Source organism: Paramormyrops kingsleyae, chromosome 2 (assembly GCF_048594095.1).
Source record: "Paramormyrops kingsleyae isolate MSU_618 chromosome 2, PKINGS_0.4, whole genome shotgun sequence".
Classification (NCBI taxonomy): Eukaryota; Metazoa; Chordata; class Actinopteri; order Osteoglossiformes; family Mormyridae; genus Paramormyrops; species Paramormyrops kingsleyae.
Window position 1 is genome coordinate 4,025,477 of NC_132798.1, and position 15,617 is coordinate 4,041,093.

At 44.4% G+C, this 15,617-nt stretch overlaps 1 protein-coding gene across 1 annotated transcript in view; it reads left to right on the plus strand.

Annotated features, from left to right (window-relative positions):
• cacna1ba (calcium channel, voltage-dependent, N type, alpha 1B subunit, a) overlaps nt 1–15,617 on the plus strand; it is a 153,757-nt gene that overhangs the window by 107,437 nt on the left and 30,703 nt on the right. The window contains exons 26-32 of the mRNA XM_072703813.1: nt 5,501–5,597; nt 6,346–6,506; nt 8,005–8,142; nt 9,201–9,402; nt 12,793–12,957; nt 13,673–13,783; nt 15,143–15,226. Of these exons, the coding sequence (XP_072559914.1) occupies nt 5,501–5,597; nt 6,346–6,506; nt 8,005–8,142; nt 9,201–9,402; nt 12,793–12,957; nt 13,673–13,783; nt 15,143–15,226 (958 nt within the window). The remainder of the gene's footprint in view (nt 1–5,500; nt 5,598–6,345; nt 6,507–8,004; nt 8,143–9,200; nt 9,403–12,792; nt 12,958–13,672; nt 13,784–15,142; nt 15,227–15,617) is intronic.

Below are 15,617 nucleotides of genomic sequence, written 5' to 3' on the forward strand. Positions count from 1 at the left end.
GCATTTATTCCTCATGAACTGTCCTGCAATTACTTCTTTCCACAGGGACCATTAAAATTTGCCTGTCGGGAAAAACTTTAGGAGGACATATTTAATATTCTGTTTGTTGCTTTGTCCTGTAAATGTGTCACAAAGGCCTGCCTGTCATTGTGTCGTACGGCCATCTGTGCAGCTTTTGATGGCCGTCCTCCGATACCGTGATGCACGACGCGTGTTTGCAAGAGTGTGTGTGTGCCTCTGTGTACGTTTTACTGACTGTAGGTCTTCCTCTGTTTCCTGGTGGCTGGGATCGCTTACAGGAGCTTCATGGGGTAATTCCTTTGAACTGTCTGTGCTTTTACCTGTCTCTGTGTCATCAGTGGGAGGCGGGGGGGGGGGGCTGCAGTCATCCCATACGCCTCAGAACAGCATGCAGTCTCAGTCTCATTTCTCCAGGCCAACTCGTACATTCATCCTACTTTACATCCCCACATCTGTCGGTGCAGCAGTTGGTCTTGGCTCTTCATCACGTCCTGTACAGCAGTTGTGCCTGTTTTTTGCCACCGTTATCAAATGGAAATCCTCATCCTGTAATTCATCAAGGGGATGTGTTTCTGTTTATAATCCTGAATTGGTCCATCCATATGTGAGCATGCAATTTTACTGTCTATTAGACTGTTTTTAAATAACTGTCTGAAGAACGTACAGTTCAGCAAAAGTGATGCAAAAAAAATGTGTGACTCAAAAATAACATTTTGAATTATAAAAATAATGTTTGAATTGTTGATGTCGTAATGCAGTGTCTTGTGTGGTTCGGTGACTAACTGCATATCCAAAAGTCTCCTTAGTGCTTTTCAGGGAGTGGAAACATCCGCCTCAGTAATTCAGCACTTGTCAGTTGTGTCAGGATAAGTCTCAGTAGGCAAGAGACAATAGAGACGATTTGGCATGGGTTAGAAAAACAGTTTAGGGCTATATAGCAAAGTCTTTTTTTTTCTGCAGACATCACTCATGTTGTTTCGCATCTGCAGACCTGTGTTCGCTTGCCTAACTTGGTCTTATGCATGGCCTGGAGCTACTGCCCCAGGTTATAAGACTTTTACCAGCCCCGGCTGTGTTTAGAGGCCATCCTGCATATCCCCAGGCCTCATCCTCTCCATTATTGAGACACTCACGGGTACAAGTGGTGCTTATTGAAGTGGAGGGTCGCTGTCATTGGAAATGCCTTCCAGATGCAGTGAGCACATCTCCACACCATTCACTTACAGAATGGTTGAACTTAGAGATGTGTTTTTATATGATAATATATCGTTTTTGTTTGTTGATACAGAAACATAATTCTGTTTTATCACTCCCTTCTTGTTAATCATCTCCAAAACTCCGTTTAATTCTATTAAATATGTTCTTGTCGCTGCGGAACATATTTCAAAACAAGAAACTCAGACATGATTGTAGATGAATGAAATGATGATATCATTTATCTTCTGGAAGCTTTTCTATTTTACTTGTACATCATGATTGCCATTCCACCACCATTTTGATCTTGTTTTATAAAGTAGAAATATTTGCAGAGCATTTTTGAGCTTAGAGTCTTTAAGCAATGCTTTCTATTATAATTTATACCATGATATGTGTTATTAAATGTAACGTATTTGTTTCCTTTGTCTGTAAAGTGGCCATAATTTCTTCTGTACTTGTTTCTTATCATTGCTTTTCTTTACTAGATCACAACAAAGTGTTACCAGGTGGGGACCCCTTTCCCCCAACTCTCTTTCCTTCCTGGTCAGGCCAGGATAATTCTTCCCAGCCTTTTCCTTTGTAACAAGCGGAAGTCACAACAATGTCAGTGTGATAGCCTTCAACAGAAACTCCCTTTTCTCCCCCAGAAATCATCACTAACAGTGTATATATCTGTTGTTGATTCAGATACTTCAGTCATGAGCAATCAAAAGTGGGCTTGCTCAAATGAAATCCTTCAGGATCTTACTGTAACACGTTTCATTGGTTTCCTTTAAACTTTTTCTGTATAGCTAGTCAACCATGTCCAATTAAAGAACAGATGCACAAATGCAGTTTTGGGTTTAGCTGGAAACCAGAAATATCCCCCCAGTGACTAACACTGAAAGAGACTGATGCATTGTATAGAAGTTACCAGCACTGTTTGCTCAAGTCCTGAAGGAAAGGAAATGAAAGAATCGCAGTGCGAAGCAGTTTCACCACTCAGATTTAGTCCCGATTCATAGAATGCAAAGTATTTTCTGAACAGAAGTAACGGCGTGACACCTGCAGGCTACGTTAATGTGGTATTTGCATGATCCTCAGGTGACTCTTTGCTTTCTACAAAAGTTTGGAGAAAATCAACATCCTTCCATCAGTCCTCTTTCATTTACCGTCTACTCATTTACTATATCAGGTTTTCATTGACAGTAGATAATTGTGACACCTCTCTCATTGAATCTTCCCCTGGGTTTTTTGTGGGACTTCTCTTGAAGGCTGTCAGAATGTCTTTGTGTCGATGGTTCTCTCTTACCGTGTCAGTGCCCAGTGCTGTCTGATATTTAACCCGAGGCCCCTATTTACTGTGAAAGCATGCTAGACTAGTCTGCATCAGAGCATGACCTGCATGCCACTTTGCTAGAGTATAACTTGATGCAGAAGGGAAAGAATCCACACCAAAGAGACACCCTGAAAGGCCGTGCTCTGTGGTCCGAACCAATTGCTGAGTTTCACTTCTTTTACTCCATTCTGCAGTAGTTACTTGATTCTACTGGACGTGCTTTTAATGCAACTTAAATAATGAAAAGAAATTTTACCAGCCTATCTGTGACTCCCAGATCCCCTTGCCAGAAATTGTTATGTATGTTAAACATCCTTGTGGAGAAATGAGTATCAGAAATACACAACTTTTCAGGATTGTGTAGCTAATTCCTGCACCCAAGGAAAGTCCATTTCATTTACCATAACTTGGACAAAAAAGAATCTCTGTTAAATGCAACAGCAATCCTCTAGGCACTAGAATTATCTGCAGTTTTGTTCTGTGGACTACGGCATGATGGGTAAGGCATGCTGTGAAAGAGGGTTCTCCAGAGGCTTGAATGTCTTGACCTGTAAGTGAGACAATAGAGCATTAATGAGGAAATTAAATACTTGTTTTATTTAGATGTGTTTAGCCCTGACTGTTCCCTAATTCCTGCTGATCATGAACCAGAGAACAGCCCACTGCTGTTTTCGGGTCGCCAGCAGCATCACATTTACACCAAGATTAAGTCGGGTTTTCCTTCCTACGCCTGTAGAGTTCCAGCTTCCCAAGAACGTGCAGTGCAGTCCAGATGTTTCTAATGGGAATAGCCCAGTGAGTGTGAGGAGTCTTGAGGACACTGCTATGGTATACTGTACTTAAGCAGTATGCTTAATCTGACTTTAGCTTTATCCTGGGCAGGGTGTGTATGTGCTTGTATGTGTGCGAAATTTTCACTGTTAGTCATGCCTGTCTGTAAACAACACAATAGCTCTACTCTCAGAAATGCCTCCCAAATTAAAGGTTCCACAGACTGCTTTAAACTATAATGGGGTCTTGAATTGAATGGAGGAACTCAAAGACCATACAATATGTAATACCCTCATGTCATCATAAACAAAATCACTTTTGTTTCCAATCAAATACAAACTATGGCCCATATGCCTCGCTTGACTGCTTCACTTAATTTTATATGAGATTTATGCTTCCCTCTAGGGTAAAATCATATCTACTGTATAATCCAATGGTTCAACGCGAGGGTGAGTTTCTTACTCTAATGCTCTAACGGCTGTGGTTTTATAATATCTGCTTGAAACCCCTGCCGTCTTATGCAGCAGAGCTACATCATGCGTTTAATATACGAGGTCTGTTGATATAGAACAATGCTTCCCAATTCGGTCCTCGTGGATCCACAGACAGTCCATGTTTTTGCTACCCAGCTACTGGTAGGGAGCTGGGATAGAGCCAATATGTTGACTCTTTGCCAGGACTGTTTGCAGGTAGCAAAAACATGGACCGACTGTGGCTCCCCGAGGACCGGATTGGGAAACACTGATATAGAATGATATACCTGCCAGTCTATTATGAAGTCACATTAACACCAGAGATTAGCTTGTTTTCTAATTTGTTTTTGAGGAAACTATTATTTGATTATTAAACGTATTTAAATGTTTTACATAGTCAACAAGCAAACTAATAAATTCCTTGGCCAGTAGTTGCAGTCTTCTGCAAATTGGAAATAGACCTTCCTCCCCTAACGGTCTATCGTCAGAGTGACCATCACCCATGATTAACATCCCCGCCTTGTGCAGAGACTTACAGTCGCTCGTCTCTGAGTCGCTCAGTCACTATGCGAAGGGACTTCAGACTGCAGCATTAATCTTTTGATGGACCTGCATGACAACGTCAGGCTGCGGAGAACTGCCAGTGTATCTGGAGGCTTTATCTCCAGCAGAAGTTTCCCAGAAGGATTATTCATCCCTGCGACAAATCCCCAGTAGTGGATATGCAGCTGGACGATGGATAGATGGATGGATGGACAGATGGATGGATGAATGGATGGGTGGATGGGAGGTTGAATCAATAATTTGAATGTACTGTACTATACTTTCATTTGAACACACACAGCCTAACACATCTAAAACACAATAATCCACCTAGATGTAGTGAATAATTTATTGGTTCCCCTATTAGAGATATATGCTAAAATATATTCTCTCAAACATTCTATTTTCAATCTCTTCCTGCAGCATCCTTCAGCTTTTAAATGTATGTAATATAAGTGTCAAAAGAAACTCTGTTTTTCTTTTTTTTTTTGGGGGGGGGGCGTCTATTTTATTTATCTGAAATATCTGCAGGTTACTCTACAGAAACATAGCAAGCACTGCTTTCTTTATAAAAATAAAACCGTTTTTACGGCTAGAGAATGCTGGTAAAAGAAGTTATGTTTCTTTAGAGTAATTTCTTTTAAATTTAAATGCATGTCCTAATAATTGGGCAGCAAACATGCAGCCATCACATGTAATCTAGAATTACATGTCCTGCTTAGTGGAATGTTCTAGAGGGGCATGTGCCGTTGTTATATTACTAACCTCTTACCATTTGCGGTGTCTGTATGAGTAGGGGGCTCTGTGCCCCTCTAACCGTCTCCAGCACCATTTTCCGACAGTGTGTGTCTGCATCTGTATGTATTTTTTTGAAAAAAAATGACTTTGATTAAGTAAAGTGTGTGTGTGACATTGTGTACTTCTGAAGTTCTCAGTGTTCAGTGTGATAAGCTACAACCGTAAAAGAGCAACTTGAATGTAAACGAGCAGCAGATCTGAACTAAGCCAGTGGAGCAACACTGGAGTTTCCATGCAGCTGGTCTCACTGACACTGGTCTCTACTGGGAAGTGAATGCTTTACCTACACAGGCGTGTGTCTCTGCCTGCCTTTGGTTTGTGTTATGTCTGTGGAGCGTGTGTATGTTGAGAAGGCTGACGCTGTCCCCGCTCCGTGTAGAGGGACCAAAGGGAAGGACATCAGCACCATCAAGTCTCTGCGGGTCCTCCGGGTCTTGCGGCCACTGAAGACAATTAAGCGGCTGCCCAAACTGAAGGTAGGTCCCCCCCCCCCAATATTTACAGTAACGATCCAATATACTCATCAATTTCTTGACTTCACCACTCACGGGCCATGTTTGGCTAATCAATACCGCAGCAAGTTATTTAACTGAGATTTACCGATTAACTGAGCTGGTGGTGAAATTTAGCAAATATATGGAATGACTGAGGTGCCCCTGAGGAGAGGTTTGGGAACAGAAGCTGTGTTCTTACCGCCATCCAACAAAATATCAGTAACTAATTAGAGAAAGGAAGCTATTTTTCGTCTATTGCTATTTATTTACATATATTCTAATTTTCCTTTTCAAAAACATGCATATGGGGGCGGCACGGTGGTGCAGTTGTTGGCACTTTCCCCTCACACCTCTGGAACCTGGGTTGGAGTCTCCACCAGGGTTCCGTGTGTGGAGTTGCATGTTCTCGTCATGGGGTTTCCCCCTGGGTACTCTGGTTGGTTTTCCCCCCACGGTCCAAAACATGTTGTAGTTACCAAATTGCCCATAGGTGTGTTCAGAATATGGATGGATGGAAGTATATAAATATTCTGAAAAATAACCTTTAACAGTTTTATAACATATGCACAGTACTTCATATACTGTATAGCCACACCATTGTAAAGAAGAAACACATTGTGGATTTTTTTAGCTGTATGCAGTGTGTTATTAGCGTGTTATGCTGAGTATGATGAGCCATCAGGGCGTATGGGACTGGCACATGTATGTGTATGTGTCTGTGTGTCTTCAGGCCGTGTTTGACTGTGTGGTGAACTCCCTAAAGAACGTGCTGAACATCCTCATCGTCTACCTGCTGTTCATGTTCATCTTCGCCGTCATCGCCGTGCAGCTGTTCAAGGGCAAGTTCTTCTACTGCACCGACGAGTCCAAGGAGCTGGAGAAGGACTGCAGGTAGAAGAGAAAGCAGTTCACAGGCAACACGGGTGCAGTGCAGGTTCAGAGCCCGGCAGTTCACAAGCGACACGGGTGCAGTGCAGGTTCAGAGCCCGGCAGTTCACAAGCGACACGGGTGCAGTGCAGGTTCAGAGCCTGGCAGCTCATAGGCGACACGGGTGCAGTGCAGGTTCAGAGTCTGGCAGTTCACAAGCGACACAGGTGCAGTGCAGGTTCAGAGCCCGGCAGTTCACAAGCGACACGGGTGCAGTGCAGGTTCAGAGCCCGGCAGCTCATAGGCGACATGGGTGCAGTGCAGGTTCAGAGCCCGGCAGTTCACAAGCGACACGGGTGCAGTGCAGGTTCAGAGCCCGGCAGTTCACAAGCGACACGGGTGCAGTGCAGGTTCAGAGCCTGGAAGCTCATAGGCGACATGGGTGCAGTGCAGGTTCAGAGCCCGGCAGTTCACAAGCGACACGGGTGCAGTGCAGGTTCAGAGCCTGGCAGCTCATAGGCGACACGGGTGCAGTGCAGGTTCAGAGTCTGGCAGTTCACAAGCGACACAGGTGCAGTGCAGGTTCAGAGCCCGGCAGTTCACAAGCGACACGGGTGCAGTGCAGGTTCAGAGCCCGGCAGCTCATAGGCGACATGGGTGCAGTGCAGGCTCAGAGCCCGGCAGTTCACAAGCGACACGGGTGCAGTGCAGGTTCAGAGCCCGGCAGTTCACAAGCGACACGGGTGCAGTGCAGGTTCAGAGCCTGGAAGCTCATAGGCGACACGGGTGCAGTGCAGGTTCAGAGCCTGGCAGCTCATAGGCGACACGGGTGCAGTGCAGGTTCAGAGCCCGGCAGCTCATAGGCAACACGGGTGCAGTGCAGGTTCAGAGCCCGGCAGCTCATAGGCAACACGGGTGCAGTGCAGGTTCAGAGCCCGGCAGCTCATAGGCAACACGGGTGCAGTGCAGGTTCAGAGCCCAGCAGCCTGGGCCGTCATCATCCACAGCGCTGACTTGCATAATATGCATCCCTTAAACCTATGTTAAACCTATGAAGGGGGGGCAGGGGTGTTAAGTTGATCAGCCAAAAAATAATAATTTTCAGTATTTTTGGTGTCACAAATGTCAATATTATGCCATAAGTAGGACCAGGGGCATAAGTAAATATCCTAGGCCCCCTAACAAAATGTCACCTGCCCCCCACCCAGAAATATGGGTCCCTCAGCAGATTTTGCTGAGTGGTGGGACCTGGTAGGATTTGGGGCCTTTATATACTGCTTTATACCCGAATCTGCCAGGATGTGTAAGCCCCCCCCCCCCCCCCGCCTGATGCCCCTGGATGGGACACACGTCAGTCACATGTGAGAAGTGCATTTTGTTATATATGCATTTTTCACAGTACAGCATTCATATGCAGATCTGCTGTAATTTGCATATGTGTTTCTCATTTGCAGCTAAATGTGTTGTTATTGCCACTGCGTTAGTCTCTGAGGCTTCCTTTTCATCTCCCCCGTTCACCAGGGGGCAGTTCCTGGACTACGACAACGACGAAGTGTCCGCCCAGCCACGCGAGTGGAAGAAATATGAGTTCCACTACGATAACGTGCTGTGGGCCTTCCTCACCCTCTTCACCGTGTCCACAGGAGAAGGCTGGCCCACGTGAGTCTTGTGTTCTGCTGTACTAAAAAATGCAAATTTTCTCCAGTCCTATCTTTACATACGTGTGTAGCACTGCAGTCCTGTTAGGGTGTGGAGTCCAGGACCATTAGAGAGTTGTTTCCATTTCCTTTTCCCGCCCGTTTACCTGTACCTAAGCCCCCCCCTCCCCCCCCCCAACAGTTCCTGACTCTGGTCTTGGTACCTTTGATCAGACCTTTGCTGTCAGCACATTTGAAGCATTGTGCTTTTGAAGTTCCTTCTAACGAATGTTTTAAAAAAAAAATCTTCGGCTACATTATGACATGTGCTTAGTTAGGTAGGTGCACCGCTGGAGCACCAGTGAATCCGGCCCAGGATGCCTTCGGAGACTCCCGCAGTTGGTTCAGAGTCGTGCCTTATTAAGCCTAAGTGTGTGGGCCCGTCTGCTCTCTGCACTGGAAAGTCTCCGCCCTGTAATTTCCGTATCGGCTCAGATTCTTTTTCCCCTGTCCTTAGCCCCCTGTGCTCCAAATATAATAAAATTAAGCAGATTAATACATTATTAATTGACAAATAATACCGTGAAATGAATAGGTGTGCAGCTTTTTATCCCTGACAGTTCTTAGATTAAGAAGAGATTTAGCCTTGCTACTACAGATAAGAAATCACATTTTTTCCAGAAAAATGTACAAGAATCTCCCATAATTTTGAATGATTAAATACCATTTTCATTGGTCAGTTCATATACAGGTGGGTTGAAGAACACTTTTTGTATAGATAATCATAATTATTTATAAACATAAACAGTATGCAGAAAAATATGCAGCAGATGATGCTGAGACAAAATGACGTCTGGAAGAGCTTTTACTGTTATACTCTTAGATTTTGTTCTAGTCAGCGGGTGAATTTTTTCAAGAAACGTTATGCGATAGATTTTTTATTTTTTTTTGCATTGCTAAGCCTGATAATGGGAAGTATAAATAGCGTTCTCCTTTAAGAACTGTAGTGCAGTTATTATAAAACATTAGGAGTCAGTTGGTGCCTTTCCCCCGGTGAAACAGTCTCCCCGCCTCGCCCAGGGTCCTGAAACACTCCGTAGATGCCACCTTTGAAGACCAGGGCCCCAGCCCAGGCTTCCGCATTGAGATGTCCATCTTCTACGTGGTTTATTTTGTGGTCTTCCCATTTTTCTTTGTCAACATCTTCGTGGCCTTGATCATCATCACCTTCCAGGAACAGGGAGACAAGGCACTATCTCAGTGCAGCTTGGAGAAAAACGAGGTATGTTGCTCTGTCCCACCTGAAGGCTGAGCTCTCTCCTTCCTGTGTACGTCCTGTCAGGGTATCTCTGTACCATTTGTAGGCCGGCAGACAGTCAGTGTTTTTGCTCCACGGCTGGCAGCTGGGAGGGAGCAAAAATGTGGACTGGCTATGGATCCCTGAGGACTGGATTGGGAGACACTGCTCAATAGCTTAACCATGGCTTATATTGTCAGGTTATGAAATTCTGCGTCATCCTGAATTAAACTTGTTAAGTGTTGATCACTAAATAAAAGTTGAGAGCGCAGGGCCGGCTTTAGCTAACGGCAGTGGCTTAGGGCCCCTGAATTACCTGCGTTTAGGGTGACCAATGGCATGACTGTTTGTCTCGTTATCGTAATTGCAAGCATGGCCGTCCTCAGACTCTGTAGCATGTGTCTGCATGTTTTTCGCGTTTTTTGTGCAGTCGGGGGGGGGAGGAGCTGTGCTTGTTGACAGGGAAGTGGGGTGGGGGGGGGAGGGCAAAAAGAGGAGCAGCTGACAGAGGCCTGGAAAACCGGACTGTCTGGACGAAATATGGAGGAGTGGTCACTCTCCCTTCATGGCAGGGGAAGCAAAATAAACATCAGTTTTCTTGACTGGGGGGTTTCCTAAGTGAAGCTTTGCCTAGGGCAGGGGTCTCCAACTCCGGTCCTGGAGAGCTACTATCCAGTAGGTTTTCTGTCCAACCCGGCTTCAGATGAGCCACACCTGTTTTTGGGTAAATGCCAGGAACAGGTGTCACTCATCAGAAGCCAGGAGGGAAAGAAAACTACTGGATCGTAGCTCTCCAGGACTGGAGTTGGAGACCCCTGGCCTAGGGCCACTGGAAAGGTAGAGAAGAAATCCACACACATGCTTCATCTGATGTGCACAGAGTTGGGCATTTCAGGTCCAGAAAGCAAAAATCCAAACCAGGATTTTGTTTCAACCGACCAGCTGAATACTCTGTGACTGTGACTCTTTATATTCAACTGGTTGGTTGAAACAAAATCCTGGTTTGGATTTTTACTTTCTGGACCTGAATTGTCTGCTTCTGGATGTGCATTTGCATGTGACCCACTGTGCAGACATCGGCATGCAGTCTGGGCAGTGGCTTCACAGCCAGGATTCCCCACTGCAGGGTTCCTGCACAGGCAGCAGACGCAGGCTGACGGCGGGATCGATTCCGGCGGCCTTTTCTCGCCGAAGCGAGCCCAATGAGCTGCGTACGCCTCATTTCCACGCGTATCCCATAAGGCACCTCGAGTTGCCGTGTGAGGCTGCGGAGATAAATCTCCTCTGTCCATATGCTAAGCTAGTATGACTCACCAAATGCCTGCAAGAATGGAGCTACGAGAGAGCCATCAATCAGCTTCATGCACCTGCACCTTAGATAGACTCTTTAAACAGATTTTTTTTAATCATTTGCAACAGAGAGGATTTTCAGATTCTTTTGGCTCTGTTAGGTTATCAAACAGTTTATAGAATATATTACCTCTGCACTGTGTAAATTAGTACATGAAGCAATGGTGAACGTTTTACTAATTAGCTGTGCATCACAAGTCAGTTGTTCCGGGCGTTGCTTGGTCTGTTCTTTGTCTGATTCAGATCATTTTTTTCCCCTGAGGGTCAAGTGAAAGTTTTAGCAGAAGCTGTTTTCTGTAACATTTGTTACTATGCAAATATAACCACATAATACAAATAAATAAAACAGATATTTTTTACATCCATTGAAATCACAGATATGCATTGTGGTTTTGCATGCATTTCATGCACATCTGGTTTCAAACTAGAGTAGAGACTTTACCTATTTCCTCATCCACTGCACAGTGGGCACATTCACAAAAAAATATGAACCAAATTAAAGTACTGCAGTATTTTTTGGCGCAGGGTGAATCGCATATCTCTATAGCTATGTAGGCAAGGTAAGGTAAATTTATTCATAGAGGATACATGAAGCCATTCAAAGTGCTTTACATAATACAGACATAGACAACATAAGAAATAGTTATAGAGCGAAAAAGATAAAGCAAGAAAACAATGGAAATAGAATAACAGAGTATGAAAAAAATACAATGAATAATTGATTAATTGATAATAATTGATTAATTTAATAATTTTATAATAATTAAACATAGATTTAAAAATGGTTACGATTTTTAGGTCCCTGGAGAGCTGGTCCCAGCTTCTTCTGCATAATGGATAAAGGTCACTTGGCCATTTTTAGAGTTTAGCTTTGGGTCCCACATGCTCAGGTCAGAGACCTACTGGGTTTCTATTCTTTAAACATATCAACGAAACATTTTCGGCCTAAGCCATTTAGAGTTTTATAACCACATAAAAGTCCTTTTAAGTGCTAAAAATATCTTGGAGCCAATGCAGTGATTTAAAAATAGTAGCAATGTGATTTTTCTGTAATTTACATTACAAAAATTGGCTTTGATTGGCTTTGAACCACTGAGGGGGTTCCAATGGACGGTTTAAGCTTAAGTGCATCTTTCTGACCTTTTTAGATATATGCTGATTGCTCTTAACCATGTGCCTGTCTGTCTGAATAGGAAAGCCAGTGACCTGTGGTGGCATTTCGAAAGAATTAGAAATGTATAAACTGAGCGGAAAACTGAGCGAGTAACGACCAATGCATATGAAATACGTTTCACGTGTCTCGGGATGCAGCGGTGCAGTGGTTAGCACTGTTGCCTAACACGTCTGGGACCAGCGTTCGAGGTTTTGCCATGACTCCACATGTGTTGAGTTTGCATGTTCTCCCCGTGTCATTGTGGGGTTTCCTCTGGGTACTCTGGTTTCCCCCCACAGTCCAAAAACACATTGAAGTTGCCATGTTGCATGTAAGTGTGCATATGTGAGTGAATGGTGTGTGTGTGTGTGAGTGAATGGTGTGTGTGTGTGTGTGTGTGAGTGAATGGTGTGTGTGTGTGAGTGAATGGTGTGTGTGTGTGTGTGTGTGTGTGTGTGTACCTTGTGATGGGTTGGCTCCCCATCCAGGGCTGTTCGCTGCTTTGCATCTCCAGTCCCCCTGTGACCCTGAATTGGAGAAACAGTTTCAGAAAGTGGATTGATGAATGTCTGTGGACAAGAAATAAATTGTGCTGCAGTTACTGTACCTCTTAACTGACACAGGGCAGAGGGACACAGCAGGTAAACTTAGGCGCGAGGCGGCAGTACTAAACACCAAGCTCTTTACAGGCAAAAATCTTGAGTAATTTCTTCATCTACTTTGGCCTATATAACAAGACAAGTCAAACAGCTGATGGCAACTTCAAAATGAGTGTGTGGAGATGCTGCAGACGAAGGTGACAGAGAAACGCAAGCATGGAGATTGGCCTGATGTGTGTATGAACGTGACCTGTGCTCTTGCGTCTCGTGTAGAGAGCGTGCATCGACTTTGCCATCAACGCCAGGCCTCTGACACGCTACATGCCTGAGAACAAGCAGTCCTTCCAGTACAAGATGTGGAAGTTTGTGGTATCGGCACCCTTTGAATATTCCATCATGGCCATGATCGCCCTCAACACCGTGGTGCTCATGATGAAGGTCAGCGGCTCGCCGTCTCAGTCTTCATTCACAGGGATTCCTGAGAGATTCCTCCATTCTTCTGCTACAGTACATCCTTCTCATACGTGTATTCAGTACCGAACCAAAAGTGTTTTCACAAGTGTTATTGTTGAAGGTTATGTAAAGAAAATGTTTTGAACTTCCAGTGTACTGTCTCCATTTTTCAATCATTTTTAATATTGAGTTGCTCTTTTTATTTTAGTGCCACAGCAGAGAATCAGGGGCTGCTTTGTCTCCCATTAGGCAGAAAAGTCAGGTTTTTTGATGAAATTCCTAGAGGTGTTGAGAGAGTTTTCGAGTTTTACTTTCTTAACCTTGAGAGGGTGTTCAGGGGAAATGAGCACACAAAGCTTGATAGATCTTGTCCGGATGCCCTTGTGAGGTAATTTGCCTCTTTTTAAAAATCCAGTCATTGTTTTTATATGCAAAACTGCCACAGACTTGTTTGCTATTATGTTTAGTGTGTTTTGAGTATTCTTGGGGTATAGTTAGAGGTCATATATTGCACTGAATTGAGAATGGATGAACTCCCCACTGTATAGGTAAATGCACCAGTGCATTTCTGTATATGTTGGTGCATTCTGCAAGATGAATGCTTGGGAATGCATCAGGCTGTTTTGTGGATTTCTATAAAAACCTGAAGATGGAGCTGTCATGACCGGATGATTTAATCAGCATTTCCTCCTTCCTGCAGTTCCATGGAGCTCCGGATTTGTACGAGGCCATGCTCAAGTATCTAAACATCGTCTTCACCGCCCTTTTCTCTCTGGAGTGCATTCTCAAAATGATTGGCTTCGGTCCATTGGTGGGTACCCGCAGTACAATGCATAACTGGCCACATATTCTTTTCACTTCTCCATTTATGAATCTGCTGCAGTGCACATCTAAATAAGGTGTTTACGTTGCGTATTTGGCCTTTACAAGAATACATAAAGAATGTTCCTATACCAAAAAAGCATCCATCCATGGTGTTAGAAGACCTATTATGGTTGCCTTGTCATTGATACCCATAATGCCCTGCTGTATTGTGCTCAGAAGCCTAACTGAGGGGTTTGACACTAGCATGATTGAAGTTGTCAGTCAGCGGATCACATGCATAAGGTTACTGCACAGTCTTGGGGGACGTTTCTGAATGGCTTCCTGTTTTTTTTTCCCTTGTGGGCTTTCAAAAGTAGCTCTACCGTGACCTTTATAAAAATAAGAAAATCCTTAGAAGAATTTATGCTCCAGTCCACTCGGTTTTAGTTTATAACCACTGGCTCAGCTATTCTCCAGTTGGTGGGGTACTGCAGCTCTCGCCCTATAGGTGGCAGTAAGCAGCATTTAGACCATGGTTTAACCTTGTAAAACCTAAATATAAAAAAGAGACTCTGGCAGAAATTAAAGGCTTTTCAAATTTTTTATTTTAGCTAGTTTTTATGGAAATGTTGTAATATTGCATCATTGGGCCTAGCTGGAAGCAGAATTTCTGTATTATAAAGGTAATATTGTAATTTTGCAACAGTGGCCCGTACAGGGTTGAGCCGTGCAGCCCATGCTAGTAAAGGAGACTTTCTGACTGGGCTACTTGGAACCCCTAGAAGGCTTATTTTGACCAAGGAACAAAATCCTGAGCAGAGTCATTTTCGGTCCTGTGTGCACCAAGCTAAGTGAAGGCTGCTCCTGAATTTTGCATTGCAAATGAGGAGACAAATGCGGCGATGGAGTCAGGCCGCCCGGTGGTGGGACCAGGGAGCAGCGATGCAGAGCTCTGCACAGGAATAAATCTTCAAGCGGCACAACCCATCTGTGCCCATTGCACAGCGTTTCATTACAGCCATGTCTGCTCTCCTTCGCAATCTGTTACGCCTGCTAGTGTAATGTGCCTTTTCTCCTAATGACCCGCTCACTTATTACCTGCATGGCGAGTATTAGCCGGCATTTCGCTGTTAGTTCTTGTCACTACACAAATGACCAAGGACACTGTATCGGTGTGTCGCGATCATTGCAAATGACACATTGTTCCAGCCCACTAGACACATTAGAACCATTATAAAAACTTCCACTGGGATGTAGCCGTTATAGTTAGTGTGTTTGAAGAAGCATTAGAGCACAGTGCTGTTTCTTCACCGTTATATTTCAATGAGTTACGGGAGCATGAACCGGTCTCTCCTGTCTCTTTCAGAACTACCTGAAAGATGCCTGGAACGTGTTTGACTTTGTGACCGTCCTGGGAAGTATAACCGATATCTTGGTGACAGAGATTAAGGTAAGCATCTGTCCTTGCCAACGACATCAGCTTCAGGATGCAGTATAAGGCAAGCCTAGTATTCGGGGGCCGCAGAGAAGATTGTCTGTGGGGAAACTGTCATCAGGAAGGCGACTGCACCGGATCTGGGAGGGACAGGGTGGAGGTGGTGGTGGTGGGGGGGTGATACAGGGGAGTTCCTGGAAGCAGCCAATGTTTCCACTCACAGCTACTGCCTGTGGTGGAGCTGGAAAACAGTTGATATTTTAGCGGAAGACCGGAGGCAAAGTTAGTGATGCTGGGAAATTAATCTCTGCCATCATTCAGCGAAGCTCTCATTTGCTGCTCAGTAAGAGTGAGCAATTTCCCAGAATCATTACTTCAGATACACTCTTTTCCTAGTTCACAAGCA